This window comes from Lissotriton vulgaris, chromosome 2_1, assembly GCF_964263255.1.
Source record: "Lissotriton vulgaris chromosome 2_1, aLisVul1.2, whole genome shotgun sequence".
Taxonomy (NCBI): domain Eukaryota; kingdom Metazoa; phylum Chordata; class Amphibia; order Caudata; family Salamandridae; genus Lissotriton; species Lissotriton vulgaris.
In genome coordinates this window covers 393,570,506-393,596,320 of record NC_141687.1, presented here as the reverse complement: position 1 = coordinate 393,596,320, position 25,815 = coordinate 393,570,506, and the positions used below count along the sequence as shown (strand labels likewise).

General features: G+C 45.8%; 1 protein-coding gene across 4 annotated transcripts in view; it reads left to right on the top strand.

Moving 5' to 3' along the window:
• TRAK2 (trafficking kinesin protein 2) overlaps window positions 1–25,815 on the top strand; it is an 845,826-nt gene that overhangs the window by 145,927 nt on the left and 674,084 nt on the right. For 2 of the 4 annotated variants that reach the window (XM_086955254.1, XM_086955251.1), the window contains exons 4-5: window positions 9–71; window positions 7,706–7,782. In XM_086955254.1, the coding sequence (XP_086811380.1) occupies window positions 9–71; window positions 7,706–7,782 (140 nt within the window). The remainder of the gene's footprint in view (window positions 1–8; window positions 72–7,705; window positions 7,783–25,815) is intronic. The other 2 variants (XM_086955252.1, XM_086955253.1) reach the window with 1 other exon arrangement.

The window sequence follows — 25,815 nt, the reverse complement described above, 5'->3', positions numbered from 1 at the left end:
TGTCTCAGCTTTTGCTGACCTTTCTTCTTCCTCCTTGGAAGGATCTCTCCAGTCCGACCCTTTTTCTCAAGGTAATTCTGGGTCTTTTCTTTCTCCTTCGTTGTTGTTCTGTGGTGGCTGTCCTTTACTACGCCTGCGCATGGTTTTATGTCTATCAGCGACTGACGGTTGTATGTGTGTGTTGTATGTACAGATGACTCATAGGTATTATGGTAGAAAGCCACTCTTAAATCTCACCTTACTAGGCAATTAATGATGGACTTTCCCACTAGAAAGAAAACATTGTTTTAAAAAAATATCTCAATTATTTATTTCCTCATACCTACGTCATAGAAATTTTGTTAGCCACGAAGAAAATCACTGTTTCTGCAACATTAAAATATTTTTTTTCCGTTTACAAAGGTTTATGATGATTTAAACATAAAACTCAGTTACACTGCAAAACCATAATAACTCTTCTATAGAAGGTGAGGTGTCAGGTTGTAGCTATGTGTAAGCAAAGCATGGTACCCAAATGAACAATATACTGTAAGCGTAAAATTGCAAGGTACTTCGTATTGTTGTTCTTCTTGATTTGGCACCAATTTATACATTGAAAAGAGCCTTCATCTGGACAAACTACCCCTCTCTTTATTGGATGGAGTCCTCAGTTTACACTTACACTATCATCATTACTGCTTCAATACTATTTATTAGGACACGTCTACATTGGAGTGTCCCCATAAACCAACAGGATCCGTCTTATCTGCTCATTGTTTTTCCCCAATACGAAGCAAAGTCAAAGTATTTGTTTTGTTGTCGACAAGTGACTCCTATAGTGAAGTGGGCTGTGTGTGTTCTGGGCCTAGACACACATTTCTAGAGTGACACATGCTTAAATCTCTCATTATTGAAGTTTGCACAGTTCAGCTCTAGGATACCTCTGGACTACACGTAGACTTCGATTCTGACTCTGTAATGGAGATGGTCCAGGGGTCCCAAGCGTCTTAGGTTATAGTTTGTTTTGTATGAGCCCACACAATAGTATCACACAACACTTGGATGATAAAGGTTAAGTAGTCTCCTACTTGTCTGTGTCCTTGAGGACTCATCTTTAAGTTCCCATAATAAAATTAGAGCCCTTTACTTGTCCTGCTGTGGTTGGGGACAGATTCCTTATTATCTAGCACAGTGTCTTTGCCTTCCAGAGTTCTTAAGGCTGACTTGCCACAATGTAAACTTGAAGGGGCCTGTGTGTAATAAGGGAAATACTTCATGCCATTATGTCATCTGGATAATTTCCTTCGTCGTCCATATTTTCTGAAACAAGTCTTTCACATCTATTTGTCAGGAAACAAGGAGTCAGTCAATCTTTGGCCAATTTTCATTGTTCTAAAGTTCTAGACTGCTCAGTCCACCACTGTTTAGAATTTTTGTTGTAATTGTAGTAGAGTAATAAAGTATATACAAAATAGAAAAGTTTACAATGCTCTGGAAATGTGAAGAAATCTGAAATTGGCGGCTAAAAATTATGTTGGTATCCTTTGATAGATTCATGGAAGGATGATTGGTGGCCACAGTGCAGCACCGGTGTCTGCCACCAAAAACAGAGGAAGCATTAGGAATACATTTTTTAAAAAGTATTATGCTAAAGCTTAACATTTTGATTTGGTCTTTTGTAAATAAAAACAGTTAGAAAAGCCCCAGCGTTTACATTAAAATTCAATCAAAATGTCATAATGTATGTATTTGGGTATACATATTTAGAAGTTCTAAATCTTGCAATTACTGAGGCTAGGGTGTCCACCTTCTAGTAGTAATTCAGAGGATGTCCACATAAGTTGAGAAACGCTGCTCTGGATGTTCCTCACAGTGCAATAAAGTCCTGATCCCATACATGATAAACCTAATTACTCTTACTCAGAAAGTAACTCGCACAGAAACTTTAAACACTTGAAATTACTTCAAGCACCTCTCTTTGTATCTTCTAAGTGAGAGATTGATAATTCAAAGGCTTTTTGCACTCCTAATGGTGTGAATGCTTAAATATGTAAAGCCTCTTGCCCACCTGTTCCCATATAATTTAAAAGTCTATAGTATACCTCTCTTTTACACCTCTACTTCAGTAATACTGGTGGAACACATACTTCTGTACCAGGTGTACGAGGCTCACTGAAAACGTCATACTCATGTTAAATAATTAAATTCAATGCGTCAGCTACCTGCTGTTGTATATGTTCTCAAAATACATAACCCAGGAAAGGGGACTTGTGATGCTGGGATGTGCCCCAAATAATATTGTTTTGCTGGCAATAGTACTAGTTAAAAGCTGGGCGTGGGCATCGTGATTACAGGTAAGAAGTAGGGGTGGGCGATAAATTTCGCTCCTGCAGCGGAGTTATGGCCATTCCGTTCTCTGGCAAAACTCTGCCAACCACTGAGTGGCAGAGTTTTCTCTTGTGTACGACTCACCTATGTTAAGTTGGTGTGTGGGAATTGGCGCCCCCTACGTCATTTTCGGATGCTAGGATGGCACCTGGTGCGATTTCTCAGTGTGGGCGATCGAGGGCAGTCTGGACTGTTAACTGTGAGAAAGCTGCAGCTCGAGCAGAAATCTGCTCCAGCGGCAGCAAATAAGCAGCGCCCTTTGGCACACCATGTGGTGCTGTTCGCTCTAATTTTGCAGTGCAGCGCAAGCTCCTGGCGCTAAAAAAATAGCGCAACATGCTGATTCCACCTGTTCGCAGAACTCTGCGGAATCTCGCTGAGTTTTTATGCAACTCCACAGAATCCTGCTTAGTGAAACTCTGTGATTTCCACCCACCCCTAGTAAGAAGGGGGCAGCAGGCAAGGGCTGGTAGAACTGGAGAAGCCAACAAGTAACAGTAAGATTAAAAAAATGGCATAACATAGTTACTGTGCGCACAGTTTTTGAGATCCACTAAGGCGAGCTAATGGGAAGCACGTTTGATTTAAGGCAGTTTGTAATAGGTCACTGGCTGCAGTGTCTTATTGGAGAGAGTGTAGATAAAAAAAAAAACGTATGCAATAGTGTTTAGTAGAACTGGTATTCTGAGCATTATATGGTGAAAGGTTATGGTTAGGCTGTGATAAGAAATGTCCATGCATTTTAGATTTATTTTAGCTACACATCCATTTAACTTTCGTTTGTGTGCTGAAGGGCCTGTCGAGTAACTATGATGAGACTGCCATTAAAGCTGACCAACTTCCTTATCACTTCTTTTATACGCAAACGAGCTGCAATTTAGTCTCATCTTCTCCCAACGTTTTTGTCACGTCTGTAACATAAAATTAGTCATATTTGTATAGTGCACGTTCATATCCGATTAATAAAAGTCTTATTAAGTTCATTGGGATTCAAATCTATGATCAAGAGGGGTAACAAGTATTTAGGCAGTGGATGCATTAGTCCTCTAAGCCACTCGATCGGACTATCTACACACCTGGAGTGCAGTTGAGCAGATTGTGCAAAATATACCAGTTTCTGTATTCTGTTTAGCGAGTCCTGGTAGCCCCATTATAGGGCACAAATATCACTCCAGTTTTCCACAACTGTGACATAATGTTCCATCACCATACAAGAACTGTTGTTAATTATACATCATTGTACCCACTATTATTATGCCAAGTTAACATATCATCATTGTGATAGAATAGAACACCCAACTCTGACTGTGGAGCTCTGATTCAGTTTGAAGTGGCACTAGACCCCTTCTCATTCGTGCTATCCACCTACTTGTCAAATTAAAGTTCCAACCATTGAGCCATTTGGATATAGTCTAGATTTTAGGTAACATCTGAACTAATCCATCTAAGGTTGTGAAATAGCTGTATGTAATCCTATCTAATAATGGGTGGTATCTAGGAATTACCAGATGAGATTCAAACAGAACTTTGCTAAATCATTTTGATGGATTTGACATTTTACTTCATGCCTACATGACGCATCCATAGCATCTCTAGGTTTAATGTTTTCTAAATGCTCTTATTAAATGAGAACATTTATGTATATTCCTTAGACTTGATCAGATGTAACCGATTTCACTTAGGACATGAGATGCATACATGCTCATGGACAACATTTCAAATAAAAAAGTAATTTATCTTATAAATTGAGAATGTTCTGTTGGCAACATACTTTAAATTTAGGTAACATTGCGGAGTTATTGTGTTAGTTTCATCAAGCCATTAGAGGAAAAAGTCTTTGATTTGCAATTCAGTTGTTTTGATGTGCCTTGTAGTAGATGAAACATAACAAGAGAGAGAGTTTTTATGCAATATATTTAAGAGTAAAGAGCTAAATGTACGAATTGTGATGGTTGAATACACTTTTCAGTTGTAAAATCCCTTGTGTACTAGAACAGAATCCTAGGATGTGCAATGATACATGAGACCGCATCAGGTGAGAGGTGTACACTGCTCTGAGCAAATTTAAGATGTAACAGAGGCGAACTCAAAGCAATGGGCTGAACAAAAAAGACCATAGTTGAAAGGAGTTCACCCTCACCACACTTTTTTTAACATAAATAAATGGTTTTGTCACTTACAATGGCAAGAGGTGTGCATTAGAGAGTATTAGGGAGTATTAGCAGACACAGAGCCCCACACACACATACAGAGCCCAACACACACAGAGCCTCCCCCCACACACATCCACACACACACACAGCCACACACACACACACAGAGCCCAACACACACACACACACACCCCCCCACACACAGAGGCCCCCCCACGCACACAGAGCCCCCCCCCCCACACACACAGAGGCCCCCCCCACACACACAGAGGCCCCCCCCCCACACACAGAGCCCCCCCCCCACACACACAGAGGCCCCCCCCACACACACAGAGGCCCCCCCACACACACAGAGGCCCCCCCACACACACAGAGGCCCCCCCACACACACAGAGGCCCCCCCCACACACACACAGCCCCCCCCCCCACACACACAGGCCCCCCCCCACACACACAGGCCCCCCCCACACACACACAGGCCCCCCCCCCCCCACACACAGGCCCCCCCCACACACACAGAGAGCCCCACACACACACACACACACACACACAGAGCCCAACACACACACACACACACACACCCACCCCCAACACACAAAATACGAATCTGACCTTGGAGATGTGATCTGGTGCTCGTGTAAACCACTCGAATGCCATTGGACCAAGCTATATAAAACTGACATGAAAAAAATGTCCTTTACCGAACTATGGCAAAGAGTAAAGTAAAACAGATGAATCTGTATTTTTTTGGTCAATTAATGTTGAATAAATGTTTTGTGACACGCCCCCCCACACACAGAGGCCCCCCCACACACACAGAGGCCCCCCCCCACACACACAGAGGCCCCCCCACACACACAGAGGCCCCCCACACACACACAGGCCCCCCCCACACACACACAGCCCCCCCCCCCCCACACACACACAGGCCCCCCCCACACACACAGAGAGCCCCACACACACACACACACACACACAAACACAGAGCCCAACACACACACCCACCCCCAACACACAAAATACGAATCTGACCTTGGAGATGTGATCTGCTGCTCGTGTAAACCACTAGAATGCCATTGGACCAAGCTATATAAACTGACATGAAAAAATGTCCTTTACCGAACTATGGCAAAGAGTAAAGTAAAACAGATGAATCTGTATTTTTTTGGTCAATTAATGTTGAATAAATGTTTTGTGAATGAAATAAATACCGGCGTGTGGCCTTTATCAACAGTTGCACACTTTATAAAAATTATTATATTACAACTTTACAAGGGAAATAGTGGCGGACTGTTATACCATAGCGGCAACTGTGTAACTTAAAGGAAATCTGCCTTTGAAAGAACAAGCCCTCCTTGGCTGTCAGTGTGAATAGGCTCTTTGTACTAAGCTGAAAAATGACAAAAATAGTCAGGACCTGTATAGTAAACTCCACCCAATTTGTGGCTGCAGCTGGGTGGTTATCTTCACTTCGCGCTTTCCTTTCATTGAGTTTCACACAAAAGCTTAATGTCCTGTTCCCCCTTCTTTGCGAAACCACAACAACAATTAAACTGCTTCCCTGTCGCGAGGCATGTTTAAAAGTCTAATTCAGAGACGTGGGGGGGGCAAATATCAAACGCACACAACCCGCTCTGTCTCTGGTGTTCCCTCGTCAACAACTGAAAGTTCAAAACTTTAATTATTTATGACGGAAAGCGCCCAAGCCTAGAAAGAGGATGATACAGAAGGCAGGTCATGGCAGTGTTCAGGAAATCCTGCCACTCAGCAAGCGAGCCAGAGGCAGCAACTAGTTCACGTGCCGAAGTTCACGCGTTTGAACCGCAAACCAACCCACAAATGCAGACACTGCCCTGTTCTAAGCAATCAGTTCGATACCGAACTCTCATACATACATTCTGTCCTGATTACAATACCACTTTCCTGTGCTCACCCACAATCTCCCCAGTCACATATACTACTCAAACAGATGGCAAAATACTCTTCTTCACTTCGCGAAAGTGACACTTACTCGTTCTCTACACATCAATACCACAAGCACATTTTGAAGTTCCATTGTTTTGGCTCTACGTGCTCACTTTCATTGGCTCCGTCCTGATGCCAACTTTATAAGAAAGCGCTTGCCATGCTCTGTAAGCCCCATCCTTTTCGGATTGAGGGGCATGTTTTTCGAGGAGAGAAAGAAACTAAATAAACACGCCCCTCAATCCGAAAAGGACGGGGCTTACAGCGAGACAATGGTGTCACAGAGATCTCTTCTCCAATGGCTGGCCGCCGTTTAGGAGGCCCGCCAATGGAGAAGAGGGGCGGGGTTTACCCTTGCTACTCTGAGACTTGAAGTCTCGGAGCGAAACTGCGCAAGCGCAGCCTACGCAGGCCGAGACTTAAAAAGGATGCGACCGAACAGTCATGCATAATGAGCTGAATGATTTTTGCAAGCTGTACCTCACAGCCTGTTGCAAGATTAAGAAATAAAACAAACAAACCATTTGCAAAGGAGCAAAAAAGCTTCCAGTAACAGCTATGGATAGAGGGTAAGGTTAAAGTAATAAATTGTTCAAAGGAAAGTATTCAGTAGACTAACGAAGTGCATGTACAGTTAATAGTAAAGAAGCATTGCTGATTGGCGTGCCCTTATCAAATTGCTGCAGTTGCAGTTTTTGTCTTAAAGAAGGCAGGATAATGATCAAAAGACACATGGGGGTTTAAGTCTTTCAATAGATACCATTTCGTAGTGTAGGCCTTTGTTGTGAGGATAGTTTATGGGAATGCCAAGAGTGAGTGAGTTTGAATGAGCAAGTGAAAACATTGTTATTAGTTCTGTACCTGTTTCTAACCACTGTCTAATCCAATGCCTATATTTTCAACCCCCCCCCCCCCATCATACTCTTTCTTTAAGTTAAGTGCCCCTAACCATGCACAACCCATGTTTTGCAACTGCCTTTGTTAACAGATTTTCCTTTGCTTGGCTGTCCTGTGTGTTCAAGGAACAAATACCATTGTTCCAGTCATGCACTGCAAGCTTTCAACCATGGTTCCTCATAACTAGGCCGGCTCTGACTGCACCCCTGGTCTGACTATACCTAAAAATGATAAAATAAGAAAAGAAAATATTACATGTCTTTAGTATTAAATTCCCTCTCACTTAGTAAGTGTAACAATGTTTTATGCTTTTTTTGTCTTAGTTCTTGGCTCTGATAGGGTGGAGCAGATGACCAAAACCTACAATGATATTGACATGGTTACCCACCTGCTGGCAGAGGTAGGTAAAACAATGACTGGCGATCACACAATTATACTGTTTTAAACGGAGACATAGTAGAGACTTAATTTGCCTTAGATCAGTGTATCTGTGTTGTAAATGAAATGTATTTTATTTCTGTTACTTTTTATACTTTTCTCTTGCGTGTATTTATACATTGTCGCATTGGCCAAGAGGTGAGTCGAATACTTAAATTTGTATTTTTTATTCATTTGTATTTAAATAGAAGATTCCTTAACCTTACAGTACTTAAGGAGGTAAGGGTTCTTGAAGTTCCCCCTTTAATTCTTAAATTTATCTCAGAGATCAGATCTGTCCATACCAGATTTCTCCTGGGAATTTTGGATCCGTGTAGAACCTGTATACTGAAATCATTAGTCCTAACATTTCCATTGAGGTTTTCTTTTGTGCGATATAGGTTACATTATCTATCATTTATATACTTTGTGCAAATGCTACTTGTGAGTGACACAGTGTACACCATCTAATGATCAATATTCTTGATGTTTAAGGTGTTCCTTTATCTTTGAAAAATGGGCACAAACTCAATTTTTCTACAAAAGAGAATCTGGGAATTGGAACATTTTCTCTCCCAAACCCTTCCTCTCTGCCTTCTTAATGCAATCAAAACCCTAGCTGCACTGATGCCTGGAGCGGGTCCTTTTATATATGCAGTAATGGTTTTGGAAAGGAAAATAATAGTTGTAGCCCAGTGGTGAACGCGTATCCCTCAAAGTTCTAAATGGCTGAGGGCATCTGGACAAAACCTGTTAAGAGATCACTTGTTGCATACCATTTCAATCTCTGTGGATCCAGTGGTTAGGTCTGTTGTAGAGTGAAATGAAAAAAGATAATGCCCACCCTGGAAACATTGAGATCCTTTAGTCCTATGTGCTCTAGTTAGAGCATCAAACATTCATTAATGTCTAGTTTATAAATATTAGTTTTGAAGTTGGGTGTATACAAGTTCAATATTATAATTTGTTGGTTAGAGGAAACGTCTAACAAAATATTAAGACAGACTTAAATGTATGTTCACGTCACATCATTAAAAGTAACAATAGCAAATGTATCAATTTTGAAAGGTTGTTGATGCATGCATTTGCAGAGTGTGGATCACCAATTATTTTACAGGTTTAACACTGGAATTTTGAGTTGGTTATTGATAATATTTATTTTGTCCAACATATTTGGGTACATTGAATATTATTTGGGTTCTGTTCATGATGTGTACTACAATTCCAGTATGGTCTTGTGGCAGTTACTTAGATTTAATCTCATTTTTATTATTACTAGTATGCTTAATGCTCGTTTAGTGCTTATATTGCTCTGGTATTACTGTGCTAATATTCTATGCCTTACTAATCCTTTTATTATAATCTTAATACAGTATTATATTTATATATATATATATATATATATATATATATATATATAAAGACAATTGGTTAAATATCACCAACAGATTTGTAAGAGAGCAATTTACATGTAGTACTTCTGCAGTATATTTGGCAACGTTTACAGAACCCTCCTTTGAAATCTCTCTTCACGTCTTTAGGCACCAAATCCAGAATATGTTGCAGCACAATGACTTAAGTTGCCTTTTGCTATCATTTGAAGTTTTCCTATTTACATAAATCCAGAGTCTGGCTGTAACTCTATAATGCCCCTGCTTTGGTGAAGCACCTCCAACAGTTGTCAGATGTTGCATGGAATCTTCATATTTTTGAATCCCCCAGTAGCCTCCCTGGCAAAATATGGAAGGTTAAAGGTTAAAGTAATTTGACATACCCCTGTTAAAGCATTACCATTTTTTTTTTTATAGTTTTGCAATTGCTAGACTGGGTTGGATAAAATTCAGGTAATCTCAACAATTCTACTGTGCAGCCATTTCCTGAATAAAGCTACTGATAGTTAGATTGGGAGTCTCCAATAATCCTTATGAGCACCTGAAGATACTATGCACAGAAATTCTCGCCACCCTCCAGACTATTATCAAAGATACAGCCTACAGAAAATATCCAAGCATATTCTAAATGCATGATTCAGTGGGTGAAGATGGGACAATATGTAGAAGAAAAGTTTGACTATAGGCAAACCGAAGACAACATTATGCAGTCTGCGAATGAGTGAAAACTGACCAAATGGAAATTCTCAAAGCCCCTAATTGAAAAAGCCTCCATTAACCAGTGGAAAGCACCCATCTAAATGTAGAGTGTGCAGTATATATATCCACTGGTCAGAGGGTATTTTGGTGGGCAGAGGAATATATATGGAGAGACATGTCATTATGGTCCTTTTACAAAACATTTTTACATAACCCAAAAAAATAAATATACATAATTGCAGCATTGTTATGTAATAAATATGCAACAGTTTGTTTCGGGACTTACATTGTACTTTTTTAATTGCAACAGCAGCATCTATCCCTCGGTTCGTCCATCAATTCAAGCCCCAAATCGGTCTTCTCCTTCCTAGGAGCATTACGGTTACAGTGAGGGCATCTTTCATGATATCCCTGGACAAAGTTTCAACCTTCTGCCCTGGAATAATTGCCATCATCCATCTGCACAGCAAGTGACCTCACTGGTTTTCCGCGACAACTCTCCACTGAATGGTTGCACAGCTGACGCTTCAAAGGTGCACCAAAGGCAAGTCCGTCTGCACCAACCTGCACCAAGTGCCAGGGACCCTGGTCCTCCACCCTCCCACCGCTACCGTGCTCAGTCTCCTCACACTGATGCCTTGCCTCAACACCAAGCAAGCATTCTCTTGCGTTTCCTTCACTGTACCAACAGCAACCAGCACCCCACTCTCTCACACTCCTGCAGACACCCACACAAGTCTCCACCCTTGCATGCATCCTCCAAATATGCCACAGAGATGTGGGACGTGCTACACAACAATGCCCCGACCTAATATTCCTCACGGAAACGTGGCTGAACCCTACATTGGCACCTGAAATTGCTCAAGCCATCCCCACTGGCTACGAGATTGCCAGGCAAGTCAAGCTTCATAAGCCATCAGCCACAAGAACACAATCAGTTGCACCACATGCATGGAAACGTCATCCTCCAACATGGAACACCTGTTGTTCAAACTCCACATCATAGCCAGCTTGACCTTAACTGACACTCTACAAACCACCAGGACTGCAAACCTTCACTGACACCATCACAGACTTAGTCGCACCACTCGCTCTTGATGCTAGCAATTAGGTCCTACTCAGAGACCAGAACTTCCACCTGGATGACCACACCGACTCCTAGCTCAAGAGTACTATTTGAAGACATAAGAAGCTACCTCCACATCACTAGACACCTTTTAGATACTATTCCCACCGACATCGGCAACACCTAAGTCGACGAGTCCACACTAATCCCCAGGACAGGCCATGCCCATGTCAAATTCAGCATCCCTGTTCCACTCCAATGCACATGCACCACTGCCAGACCAGCCTGCCGAAACTGGAAGAGCATCACCGACAAACATCACCCTCACCACGCATAAGTCGAACACAGCAACAGCGGCCTCAAATCCATCAAAAGTTTCAACAGTTGGATCACCTCCTGCTCCTACTTCTGCGCCTACTCCTCCTCCCTGGCCCCTCTCAAACAGAACCATACAAGATCCAGAGACACAGAGGAACTTAAAGTGATGAAATGCCACTGCAAATAACTGGAGCACAAATGGAGAATGAGTCTGAACAATGCCGACAGGAGCGCATTCAAATCTCCCCTAAGAGTCTACCACCAAATGATCCAGACCAGCAAAAGAGCCTCTCTGGCTGAACGCATCGATTCAAACAGAAGCAAAGAAATATTCGCCATTGTGAAGGATTTCACCTCACCATTGGCCGCCTCCAACTCTATCCCCCGTCACAGGACATCTGCAACAATCTCTCAATTCTTCAGCACCAAAATCGCAGCATTTACAGCAACTTTTGCCCGCAACTGAACCCAACAGACTTCTCCGAATGCCTCACGATCTTATCCAAAGAATCATTGCTAATCACATAGCCTATTAAGTCCATGAAAAAAACACTGCCACCATGAAGTTCATCCATTCGGGCCCCATCTGACCACTGCCGCTTCCACGCCTACTCCAGAGGACTGCAACCCATCAGCGCCATGGTCCCACTCATTCTGAATGCCTCAAAACTCTTTTGCGACCTTCTCAGATGCTTGGAATCGTGAAGTTGTCCTCCCATCGCTGAAGAAACCCTCTGCTTACCCTTCAACACTCATCAACTACAGACCGATCTCCCTGCAACCATTCCCAGCCAAGGTATTAGAGGAAATCATCAACAAACACCTCACTGAATACCTCAACGATCACCAACTACTTCACATCACTCAGTCTGGTTTCAGGCTCAGCCACAGCACGGAAACTGCCCTCATCACTCTCATGGATGACCTCTCCATGACTTTGGACAGGGAAGACCCTGGCGGTCCTCTTCCTCCTGAGTATTTGAACAGTTTCCTACCCCATCATTCACCCAAGGCCTAGACAACATCGGAATCCAAAAACGCGCTCTCTGATGGATCTGCTGCTTCTTGATTGGAAGGAAACAGTCATTCAGCCTGACACCGTACACCTGGGATGCTTGTGACCTCCTCTGCAGAGTTCCGCAAGGATCTTTCCTGAGCCCAAGTCTCTTCAATGCATAGATATAGCCAGTAGTATCTGCTCTGAGAGTATCAGTCTTCTCCTACGCTGATAAAATGCAACTCATTGTCTCTCTCTCACAGAAAAGACGCCCAGTATGTGAATCAAGTACAGTGGTTGCATAAATAAAATCTTCCACTAGATGAAGAACAACTGTCTATAGTTGAACACAGACAAGACCAAAATTGTGAATTGCGTGTAGAGCATATCACTGTGGGACACCTCTTGGTGGCTAGCAGACAACAAACACCCACCCCCATCACCCACACCAAGAAACTCGGGATTATCATCGACAGCAAACTTGAGATGACCACCCAAGTTAGTGCTGTCACATGCCTCATGCATCCATACCCTGAATATGCGGAGGTTGCTCCCAAACAGCACCCAGAAAACTTGGCGGCCAAAGTCACTCTCAGCCTTCCATGCCTCACTCACTTCAGACCACATCTGAAGGAGCTCCACTGGCTCCTGATTCACTAATGAGCACATGTGCTGTCTTAGATTTTGCTGAAAACCAATCTGAGCCTAGAGTGCTCTAGGTGATTTTTGGGACTATTTACGTTTGTACTTTATGAAAGCTTGACATCACATTTGAGGAATTGTATACACTACATAAAGGTACCAATATCTGAGACTTTTTTTAAAACATTTTGTTTTATTGATTTCCAGTATTTAATATTTGATTGTACACCAGCATATAACATTAAACTACAGAACCCCTTTATGTTCATTACAGCTATAATGACTTATCACATTACTTCACCACTTTGGCGTAGAATACAGTTAGTATAATCTCATCTTTGTTATTATCCTCAGCACATTTAGCCAGAGCAAAGAGAACCCACTTTAGTATATCATTCTGCACCATTATATATAGCATCCTTTATTGTCATCACAGGGGCCTAGTATCTTATATCTGTGTTATGCAAATCAAGAACGTGTCCCACTCATTAATGCGCATAACCCTATGGTTTGTTTACATTGTTCAGCCAGAGCATTAACTTCAGTTTCTGCCAATTTCCAAGAGCTCTTTTCCCACTGGTTTATTGGTGGCAGGGAGACACTATTCCATAATCTTTTGATTTATCGTGTTGCTAGCACCATCGATCAGCACATTTACCTGCTTGTACTTTAGATTTAAGTCTATTCAACATACATCGTCTAGGATCCCCAGCAATGCTTAATTCCTCCATTTTCCTATGGTACTCTAATACTCCCTTCCAGTATGCTCTGAGCAGCGGACATGACAAACACACATGCGCTGCACTGGCATTCGGTTCCTGGTAAAGAAGGGCATCTATCCAGTACTCTGAAGTATTCTATGTAAGTGGCAAGGTGTTAAATATGTACAATGCTGGATCTTGAATTGCAGGTGCTAGAATCTAGTGTTGTGTGATACTGGTTTGGGGTTTTGTATGTCTAATCTCCATTTCCCCTCCATCATTTCTTCGCCTACATCATTAACACACAGAGTTCTAAGTGTGTTTAGTAATGGCATCATTTCGGTAAGTAATGCTGCATAGTTTTGTGATCCTGCTGTCCTTCTGCATCCCGATTCCAACCTGATTTGCAGTGTATTAGGCGCCTTGGAAGTGCCTTGACCCAATTCCCATGTCTTTTGAAATAATTTGATTTGTGGTTTTTATGTCAAGAACTGATCTCACAGTATGTGGTATTGTGCTAGAGGTTCTGAAATATATGTAGTCTTTCACCCTCAACCAAGCCCACCATAGTCACAACATCCGCTTATTCTCATATGAGTGTGTCTGTTCTTTTTAATGAGCATAGCGAATGATGGTATGGACCACAATGGCAACCCTAATTCATATACTATCTTGGCTCTTGCCCAGAATTCAAGCTTGTTCCATCAATCTTGATATTTGTGCATATCTATACTGGGTTTAAAAAAGTTGCTTCAGTGTGTACCCTCTGCTGGTGTTGCCATTGAGCTATGTGACTTCAATTACTGGGCTTTTTAAGATCCACCTAGCAACCCACTACATTTGGGCCACTAGGTTGTGCAGTCACAGAGCTGGTCCTCTGAGCAGGGTTTGTGCCAGCTGTCCGCCCGCAGTCCTGCCGTTTTTTTCCCACCTCCGTCCCCACCACGCCTCCCGTTTCCCCGCACTGCTCTACATCTGTCTAGGCGATTGTCCTCTCGTGGTCCTGCCCCTGTATTTGCGCGAGTGTATTTTTTAATGGCCCCTGCTTTTTTTCTGTACCTGTGAGTGCGGAGTGTGAGTGTTGTTCTTCCTGCCGCTGCGACCCCGCCTACCGTTCCAGCCGCTCCCGCCCCCTCCCCTTCCTATGGCGACTGCTGCGTGGGCGCCCAGTGGGCGCCCCAGCAAGCCCATCTGCGACTGGATCGCGCCCAGCACCAAAGCCCCTGGCTCCCGCGAGCACCATAAGACCCGACGCCGCTACGACGCCACAGCGCTCAAAACCGGCCGATCCACCACCTACCACCCACCAGCTACACCAGCCTGCGCACACCTTCACATCCTGCCCACTCCAACACTGCTGGCCACAACCACCTCAGCTGTTTTCTACTTGACACCCGCTCAGTCCACAAGCACGCCATCAAACTTTGGGACCTGCTCGACTTCTCTGCCCCAGAGGTCGCCTTCCTGACAGAGATCTGGATGAACAACTCCTCGGCGCCCGACATAGCCACAGCCATCCCTGACGGCTACAAGATCACCCGCAGGGATCGTCCACAGGAACACAATGAGCATTTCAACCAACACCGAAGCCTCCCTCAGCACGGCCGAACACCCACACTTCCAGATCCATATTGATCACAACACCACCCTCCAAAGAACACTCGTCTACAGGCCTCAGGGACCCCGACCACAGTTCAGAGAATCCATCGCCGACCTCATCAGCACGCACGCCCTCGCCTCCACAGACTACATCCTCCTCAGAGACCTGAACTTCCACCTCGAACGCCAACAACAGCAACTCAACAACGCTGATCGACAACCTCGGTCTCAAACAACTAGTCACGACACCCACCGGCCACACGCTCGACCCCATCTTCTTCGCCAGCGCCCACGTCACTTTCAGCCACACCACCGAACTCCATTGGACTGACCCCCACTGCATCCACTTCTCCTTCGAAAAACACAGCGCACACAACACATCCCACACTGCAGCTGGAAAAAAGTCACTGAAGACCAGCTCACCACTGCTCTCGCTCGAGACTCCACACCCAAGCCCTCTGATACCGACGCAGCAGCCAACAACTTAAGACAATGGATCGATGACTGCCAACTCCCTCGCCCCGATGAGGAAACCCTCCAACAGGTGCACCGACATGAGAGCCATCTGGTTTAACGCCGACCTCCAAAACTCCAAGCACAGCTGCAGAACACTCGAGAAACAGTGGTGCAATGACCAGACAACCACGCAGCCCTCAAACGCCAGACGCAAACACCACCAGCTCATCCGATCCACCAAAAGAACCTCCTTCACAGAACGCATCAACAACAACGCACACAACAGCAAAGAGCTCTTCAACATCGTGATAGAACTGGCCACCCCCAGCTCCTGCTCCAATGACATACTGCCATCACAAGAACTCTGTGACTCCCTGGGCACCTTCTTCCACTGCAAGTTTGCAGACATCCACAACAGTTTCGACACCCAGAAACCGGCGACAAGAGACCATCACCCCGACTCTACACCCACCAAGCACATTGACCCTCTACTCTCCTGGCACAACGATGAAGATACCATCAGAATCATGAACACCTTCCACTCCGGCTCACCCTCCCACCCACTGCCCCCACCACATCTTCAACAAAGAAAGCTCCATCATCGCACCCCATCTGAGGGAGATCATCAACAGCTCCTTCGCAACCGCTACTTCCCTAGAAAGCTGTAAACTCACCGAGATAAACGTCGTTCTAAAAAAAAACAAGGTGGACCCAAAGGACCTCAAGAACTTCCGACCCATCTCCCTGCTCCCGTTCCCGGCGAAGGTCATTAAGCACGGCCGCCAGCAGACAACTGACCCACTTCCTGGAAGAGAACAACATCCTGGACGCCTCTCAATCCGGCTTCCACAGCAATCACAGCACGGAAACCACCCTCATCGTTGCCACCGACGACATCCGAACCATACTGGACAACAGCGATACTGCGGCCCTCATCCTCCTGGACCTCTCGGCCGCCTTCGACACCGTCTGCCACAACACCCTGCGCACACGCCTCCATGACGCAGGGATCCAAGACAAAGCCCTGGACTGGATCACCTCCTTCCTCACTGTCAGAACGCACAGAGTCCACCTCCCCCCCCCTTCAGGTCCGAAGCCACCACAATCACCTGCGGCATACCCCAAGGTTCATCCTTCAGCCCGACCCTTTAACATCTACATGGCACCGCTCCCTAACATCGTCCGAACCTACCACCTCAACATAGTCTCATACGCCAACGACACCCAGCTGATCCTCTTCCCTCACCAAGGAACCGGCCATCGCCAAATCCAACCTCCACAAGGGAATGAAGGCCATCGCAGAGTGGATGAAGACTAGCCGGCTGAAACTGAACTCTGACAAGACTGAGGTCCTCATCCTTGGCTCCACCCCCTCCGCATGGGATAACTCCCGGTGGCCGACATGCTGGGCGCCGCCCCAGTACCTACCAACCATGCACGCACCCTGGGAGTCATCCTGGACTCAACGCACTCTATGACCCAGCAAGTCAACACTGTCTCCTCCCGCTTCAACACCCTCTGCATGTTCCGCAAGATCTACAGATTGATCCCCACCGAAACCAGAAGAACGGTCACCCAAGCACTCAGCAGCAGGCTGCCTACGGCAACGCCCTCTATGCAGGAACCATGACCACACTCCAGAAGAGACTGCAACGCATACAAAACGCCTCATCCTTGGACTCCCTCGCCACAACCACATCATCACCCACCTGAGAGATCTGCACTGGCTCCCGGTCAACAAGCAAGCTCCTCGCCCACGCTCACAAAGCGCTCCACAACACCAGACCAGCATACCGCAATGAATGACTATCCTTCTACACCCTGAGCCGACAGCTCCGTTCCGCTGCACTCGCCACCGTTCCACGCATCCGCCGAACGACCACCGGAGGAAGATTATTCTCCCACCTTGCTGCCAAAACATGGAACACCCTCCCCATCCACCTGCGTCATACCCAGGACCTGCCGACATTCAGGAGACATCTCAAGACCTGGCTGTTCGACCTGTAGCTGCTCCCCCCTCCCTCAGCGCCTTGAGACCCTCACGGGTGAGTAGCGCACTCTACAAATGATTGATTGATTGATTGATAGATTAGTACACCCAAAAATACCTCCACACGTGGCATCTGAAGCTTGTTTAAAATGCATGTGTCTCATACCTCCCTAAATTAGGCCAGTCAGTAGGCTGTTTGCTTCTCCGAACAGACATCTGGACATTTTCATTGTAATTGTGACCAAAAATACAAGAATCTCAGTAAAACAATTATCTTGGAGATTGCTACCCTCCCCGTGACTGAGAGTGGTGAAGCTTTCAAGAACATCACTGAATGTGCAGTTTCCATCAATGTTCAGGCAACATTCTTGTCTGTTCTAGCTGAGTCTGTGTGATGAATGTTAATGACCAAATACCGGAACACATGACACTCCCATGGAAGGGGAGCCTTGGGGAGCGTCTCTGTTTGTCCTGCTTCCATTTGATGCATTGGGAATATGCAAGACTTGGCACAATGCACCTTTATACCAGCCACTTTTTCAAACCCCATTAATATGTGCAAATTTTGGTGTATGTCTCGTGAGTGGGGGGCATTGTGCAGATTTAACAATACATAGTCTGTATATAGGGATCTAGCATGCATTTGTATGCTCCCCTGCTCCTCGCCCAACCCCCAGCTGCCTAAAATGCGCTGCCAGTGGCTCCATGGCCAGGGCGAACAGTAGCAGAGAGCGTGCACAACCCTGTCGTTACCTCGCTCTATTGCCCATGCCTATTATATAATCTGCCTTATCTTCACGCAGGCTAGAGGTCCAATACAGAAGAATCCTATGCATTTTAACATTGTTCCCTTAATCCCATTTCTTTCAAACTAACAAACAAATTCTCCCTCTGTAGGGTGTTGAAGACTTTTCCATGTCTATTTCCACGACTGTTGCTGTGTCATATACTTTTGGATGTTCTCTGATAACGTAGAAAAGGAGCCTAATGCTCATGACTATACTTCTAGTTGGAATGCACCTGCCTAATCTAGGTGTACCAGTTCTACCATCATTAGTGTACTCATATTGGCATGGAGCTTTGCACCATGTAATCCAGGTTTAGCATCACTAGTGGCCTATAACATGTAACTTTTAGAGGATCCTGCTGGGGCTTCGAAATAGCAACTATGATTACTTTTTTGGTATTTTGCGGTAACATTCCCTGAACATAGGCTTCAGTGTAGCTCTTATGGAGTTTAGTTGCTAGTGTGAACATATGTTGGTTAAATTAAGTGGGCAGAGCACTGTTGCCTCCAGCTAGCTCTTTAATAGCTCTGGAGACCTCCTCATTTTGTACCGGAGCATTTAGTTCCTCTTTTTGCAATATATTTATCTTTACCACATCTGGGCCTTGTAAATTCGTAAGTATTGGTTCTTCTGTGCCTGTCCTAACACATCAGTATAGGGACCTATTGTAATTTGACATTGCTTTATTTGATTTAGTCTTGGGCTGTTATGACCTGTCTAACTCGTATCTCTGGAGCTGATAGTTGTATATGATGTTCCTGGCAATCAGGCCAGCAACCTTCCTAGTGCATCACCCCCCTCTCTCTGTGTTTGGTTCCTGCTTCTTTGCAACCTAATAAGTTCCATCAGTTTAATAGTTTTTGTATTAACCTCTAGCATTTGTCCGTGTTTCTTCCTGTTGTGCACCCTTTCTATTTCCACCTCTGACTGCCAAATCTACTTATTGCTGTCACTTCTCTGCAATGTTGTCTTAAACTCCATATTTAGCTGCTATTCATAGCCGTCATTTACTTAAAAGTGTTTATGTATGTGAGCACCTTTTGTTTCTCAAAACACAATACATGCAAAAATGGGATCACTGGTAGTCTACCTTCCCCGTTCAGGCTTAGTAGCACTGGGTTATGCTCCAAAATGGTGCATGCAACATATTCTGCACGGGTACATAACCCTTGTTGGGGTTCTGAATGAAAGGAATATATTCTAGTATGTAAATTCGGAATGTGAATAGTGGGAATATTCTGTTTTTGGGTACTCATTACGCCATGTGTCGCTTTAAAAAAATTAATTTGAGGTTATATATGCAAAATACATACGGTTGTAATGTGGGATTGCAGCCGTTGGCAAAGACAGACTAGAACAGTCCATTTTGCGCGAGTCTCCCATTGCTGGCTAAACTTTTGTAGAGAGGTAGATCTAAGATGGGAAAGTTAGGAATAAGTGGTGGCAAAGGCTAGGACAGGCAAACCGGTAGATAAATCATTCTGACGTTGCTATATATGTGGCCCGGGGAACATCACTTACAACAAAACTTTTACAACGCACTACCATTACAACGCAACCATTACAACGCAAACCATTACAAGTCATTGCGCTGGGGGGCGCTCTAGGATAGGGAATATATTTAATTTACTATCCAACACCTTCCCTACTATCCACGGGGACTGGAGTTGGAATAGTAAATTAAATGATTCACTATCCAGCGCCTAAAAGCACTATGCGTTGTAATGGTATGCGATGTAAAAACCGCGTTGTAAAGGCAGGCGTTGTAAAAGCCTGCGTTGTAACGTCATACATCCATGTGGCCCTAGTCCCCTACATGGCCGTTACCCGGTAGGTACTGTGCGGCACATATGCAAGTATGGGTCGGTTTCTTATGGGGGTTCGTACGGGACCAGTGCTTTGTCCAAGGCTTCCCACAAGCCCCTGGATGACTCTGTCCAGGGAGAGTATTGCAACTCGAGTTGATCTGCTCCTCTGAGGTGGGTGACCCAGCCTTTGTAGGTAGTCTTGGTGGTGTCTTTCCAGTTCGTTAACACCAATTTGACTGCCGCTGTCAGTAGGAGGTCCATTAGTTCCCTCTCTCCCTCTGAGGGAAGATCAGTTTAAATATATGCCGTGGTGAGCGAGGCAAAGTCTTATAATCCTGCACGGTCTATGAAGTCAAACACCCTGCCCCAGAATCCCTTGAGTGTTGGGCAGTGGAAGATGAGGTGTTCTAAGTCTCCTTTCCCTGTGTTGCTGTTCCAGCAGAGTGGACTATCCCTGAGGCCTAGTGTGTGTAGACGGTCTCGGGTCCAAGATGGTTTGTGAAGTAACCAGAGTTTAGTTTGAGCTAAGACTGGGGTGATCTTGTTTCGGGTGGCGGAGGACCACAGGTTATTCCAATCGTGTTTGGTTAGCGGGGGGAGGATACGTGTATCCCAGTATACCCTTGTTTTGTTGTTGAGTTTGGTATTTTTGGGGTCAAGTATTTTTTATAGTTGCGAGGCTTGGTGGCCTGTTTTGTTTGTTCGCTACGCACTGGAAGATTGATGGTTGGGTACTCGCTATTTTTGATTTTGATAGGGCTGTTTTATCTTTAGGAATCTATACAGGTCTAAGTCCTCTAGTTGGTGTGATGTTTTCAGTTCTGAGAATGTAATCCGTGATGTTTCTTTTTCCAACTGGTGTGGGTGCGAAATGCCCTTTGCTATCCATCTGTCGAATTTGAGACTTTTCCCCTTGTATTTGATATTGTTATTCAACAATAGTGATTTTGATTTGGATCCTTTAATGCTGACCTCCATTTTTTTTGTCCAATTTTAGGAGCGCTATCTTAGTGGTTTTCAAACGTAACCCCCTTCCAAACACTTCAGCTGCAATGGCTAAAGAGGTATTAGTCAACTACAGGAAGGACCCTCACATAGTTGTGGGATGCTATTAAAGTCTTCCCAATAGATCTGGTGCTGTCATTTTGACGAGCCAAATGGAGGTTCAATGTGATATTCAACTTTGCAGCATTTTGTGCATACACATTACCCACCATAACATGTCTGCCATCCAGTGTCCTGTTAACCATCACCTGTCTATCCTTCGAGTCAATGCCTACTTTAGGGACCACCAAGGAAACACTCAATCACATCAAAACTAGAGCCGCTTTTGCATATTGGGAATAAGCTGTCTAAAACAGCTGGTCTTTCCAGATCTTAGCAGCTTTCAGCCCTTCTCTTCCCATAAGATGTTTCCTGTCGACACTGCTCATCTACTCTGCCCCTGCCCAGCTTTCTATATATCTTCCATCTCTTACCTGGGTTGCCCATCCTACATATATTCCAGGTCAAAACCCTGTATTTGTTACTTGTCAAAACTTACTATTTGTATTGTGCAATTCTATATCAGTCACTCTCCAGGTCCATCACCCTCTTTAACATCCTGTCGAGCCTTTCTGTATTTTTCTGTGTATGCCAAATATGCATTCATATGTCCTATAAGTGTCTATCCAATAATCATGAACAGAAACTAAAACAACCTTTAAACTATGTTTAAGCTTACTTCTTGGGTAAGTTGCAAACCTATCAATGCCCATAAAACAAATGGTGGGGGACGAACATGTGTAAACCATTCATGGGCCACTTATTGGCCCGTGAACGCATAAAGGGCTTAGCGGGTTCATTTCTTTTTCCATTGCCTCGTGGTGGGTCCCCACCTACTTCTATCAGCTCACTGCCGATTTTATCACAGCAGTAATTAGCCACTGAATTTTCCCCTGGCACACGGCGCCATCATACATATTGATCCTGCCCCTGTAATTGCCATCAGTGGATCAGCGCCTGTCCCTTCAGCGGCTGCATTTTTCTCCCCCAAGTAATCTTTAAGCAATGTTTGGTATAATCTTCAGGAGTGCAGTATGCATCTTTCCATCCCCACTGAGGAGGATCTCATCTCGGATCCAGCTCTATCTACGCCAGAGTCTGATTTTGCACTTTGTCCTTCATTTTCATCTTGCTTCAATCAGGGGGTTTAATCAATCAGGGGGTTTAAAGCGTGCTACTCAACTGTGAGGGTCTGAAGGTGCTGGAGTGGTGGGTGCAGCTCCGGATCAGCCGGAGAGCCAGGTCTTGAGGCTCTTCCTGAAGGTGTGCAGAGTGGGGGAGTGTCTGATGCTGACTGAACGCTCGTTCCAGGCTTTGGCTGCGATGTAGGAGAAGGCTCTGCTGCGTGCTCTGGTATTGCAGATGCGTGGGGTTTTTGCCATGGAGGTTCTTTTTGGGTGGAAGGAGACTCTTTTGTTGAGGTATTTGGGTCCGCTGATGTGGAGGGATTTGTAAGCGTGGGTGAGTAGCTTGAAAGTTACTCCCTTCTCGATTGGGAGCCAGTGGTGATCTCGCAGGTGTTAAGTGATGTTCTCATGCCGTGGGATGCCGAGAACGAGTCTGGCTGCGGTGTTCTGGATGGTCTGAAGTTTGCGTAGCAGGGATTTGTTGATTCCAGCATAGAGGGCGTTTCTGTAGTACAGTCTGTTTGTTATGATAGTGTGGGTGACGGTCTTTCTGGCTTCAGGGGGATCCACTTGAAGGTCTGGAGGAGAATGCAGAGGGCGGTGAAGCAGGTGGAAGCAAAGCGTTGATCTGTATGGTCATGGTGAGGGAGGAGTAGAGTATGATGCCGAGGTTTCGGGCGTGGTCCGTGGAGGTGGGGGGGCGTGCGGAGGGCTACCAGAAGTTCTCCCACATAGAGGGTTGAGGGCCAGAGGACTAGGACTTCTGTCTTCTCAGAGTTGAGTTTCAGACAGCTGCTGCTCATCCAAGCTGCGATGTCTTTTATTCTTTCTTGGAAGCCGAGTCTGGTGGTTTTGGAGTCCTTTGTGAGGGAGAGGATGAGCTGGGTGTCGTCGGCCTCGTATACAATGCTGAGTCCATGCTGTCTGACAATGGCAGCGAGGAGGCCATGTAGATGATGAAGAGCTTGGTACTGAGCGATGATCCTTGTGGTACTCTGCAGTTGATATCTGTGGGCTCAGAGAGGAAAGGCAGGAGTCTTATCCTTTGGGTTCTGCCTGCGAGAAATAATGGAGCGTGGCGGTTCCCTGTATGCTGTCATCGTGGAGTCTGGCTGCGAGGGTATGGTGAGAGACTGTGTTGAAGGCTGCAAGGAGGTGGAGTAGGATGAGAGCTGTGGTGTGGCCTTGGTCGAGGAGCGTGCAGTTGTCGTCTGTGGCGGCGAGGAGGCCGGTCTTGGTGCTGTGATTGCTGCGGAATCCGTATTGGGAGTGGTCGAGGATGGAGTTGTCTTTGATGAAGTTTGTCAGCTGGGCGCTGAAGATCTTCTCAGTGACATTGGCTGTGAAGGGAAGGAGAGAGATGGGTCAGTAGTTCTTCAGGTTCGTTGGTTCTGCAGAGGGTTTCTTGAGGAGGGGTTTGACTTCTGCACGTTTTCAGTCATCTGGGAAGGTGGCGTAGACGATGCATCATAGGTGGGGCGTAATGGCGGTGGCGGCTCTGTGGAAGATGTGCGGAGGCCAGGCGTCCGTGGGGGCTCTTCATGGTAGTGGTGGTATGTTCGGTGGTAACCGAGGTTCAGGCGGTGATGATGGGCCGGCTTTCGTTGCTGGAGGGAATGGTGGTTTCTGGAGACTGCTCGCTGAAGGTGTCGTAGAGGGCTTTGATTGTTTCATTGTCAGGTGGAAGTAGGAGCTGAGCTTGTTGTAGTGGTCTTGGGATGGAGTGACATCTGTGGCTTTGCTGTGGGGCTTAGTGAATTTTTGGATGATGTTGAAGAGTTCCTTTGAGTTGCTGGAGTTGGTGAGGATTTTGTTCTGGATGAAGGTCTTCTTTGTGGATCCTACGCGTTGGTGGCAGTCTGTCATGGCGTTCTTGTAGGTGGTCAGGTCTTCTAGGGTTTTGCTGTTTCTCCATCATTTTAAGAGACGTCTGCAGGTGCGTCTGGCTTCTTCTTTTTGGAGGTTGGTGGTTAACCAGATGGCCTTCAGGGGACGTTGTCTTGTCAGTAGTGCGGTGGGGTGCGAGCTTGTCTGCGCAGTTGGTGAGCCAGTGGTGTAGTTCCTTGGCTGCAGAGTCGGCGTCGGTTGAGGCGGCGCGCTGAGGGTAGAATTGAGAGCTCCTCTGTGACCTTGCTCCAGTTCCTTTGCGGAGGGCGAGCAGTGGGTTTGGAAGCGGTGTTGAAAGAGAAGTGTACGCAGTGGTGATCCGTCCAGAGGGGCTGCGTGATGTGGCTGCAACGGATGTTGTTCCCACTTGCGAAGATGGGGTTGAGGGTGTGTCCTGCCTTGTGGGTAGGGGTGATGATGAGCTGCTTCAGTCCGATATTAGTGAAGTTGTCCAGGAGGGCGGTGGCGTTGGGGTCGCTGAGGTTGTCGAGGTGGAAGTTCAGGTCTCCGATGAGTATGTAGACCATGGAGTCAATGACATGGGAGCGACTAGGTCGGCAATAGTAGTAGTAGTGAATGAAGGCCGGGGCCGGGGGGACTGTAGGCATGGCTTCAGCTAAGAGTGGTTCTAAGGCTGGTCAGGATCTGGAAGTGAAGGTGTTCGGTGGTGGCAGAGGAGTCGCTTGTGGTCAAGGTGGAGAGTCGGAGGGAGCTCTTGTGTAGGATGGCAAGTCCTCCTCCTCGGCAGTTAAGCCGTTGGAAATGGCGGCGGGGATGTCTGGGTGGTGGAGGCATTGGTCCAGGTTTCCATGAAGAAGGCGACATCCGGCGAGAGGGTGTTGAGGAGGTCCCAGATCTCTACGGCATGTCTATGCAGGGACGGCACATTAAGGAGGTTGCACTTCAGGGCTTCGTGGTGTTGGTGTCCGGCATGGGGGCGGCGGCTGTGATGATGTGGAGGGTGCTGAAGGTTTGGTGGCAGTGGCGGCAGGAGGAATGGCCGTGGGTGGTGTTCAGTGTGGACAGCTGGCAGTTGGTCTTCCTTCCAGGGTTGAGTGCGAGGAGGGCAGCGGAGTCGTATTGGTGTGTGGTTGGAGAACCAGGGTCCCTTGCGCTGGTCGCGGACGGGCGCAGACTGGCTTGCATTTGGTGCAGCCGCCTTTAAATAGGGAAGGGGGAGGGAAGTGCAGCTGGGAGGTGGGAGCGGGAAAGCAGTAGGGGGGAGGGGCTGCGGGGGCACCAGTGGCAGCAGTGGCAGGAAAGGGAAACGGACACAAAATAACAGGACAAACCGAGAGAGACAAAAATGCAGAGGCAAAAGACAGGAAAACAGGCACAATACCAAAGACAGAAAACAGACAGTAAAACGGACACAATACAGCTTCCACTTGGTCAGTTCTGTCAATTCTCAATTGTTCCTCTTTACAATTATCTGAAACTCTTGTAATTTAAAATGTTCCTCTGGTGTGTTATTCAACTGTTGCACTGTTGATTACTTGCCCT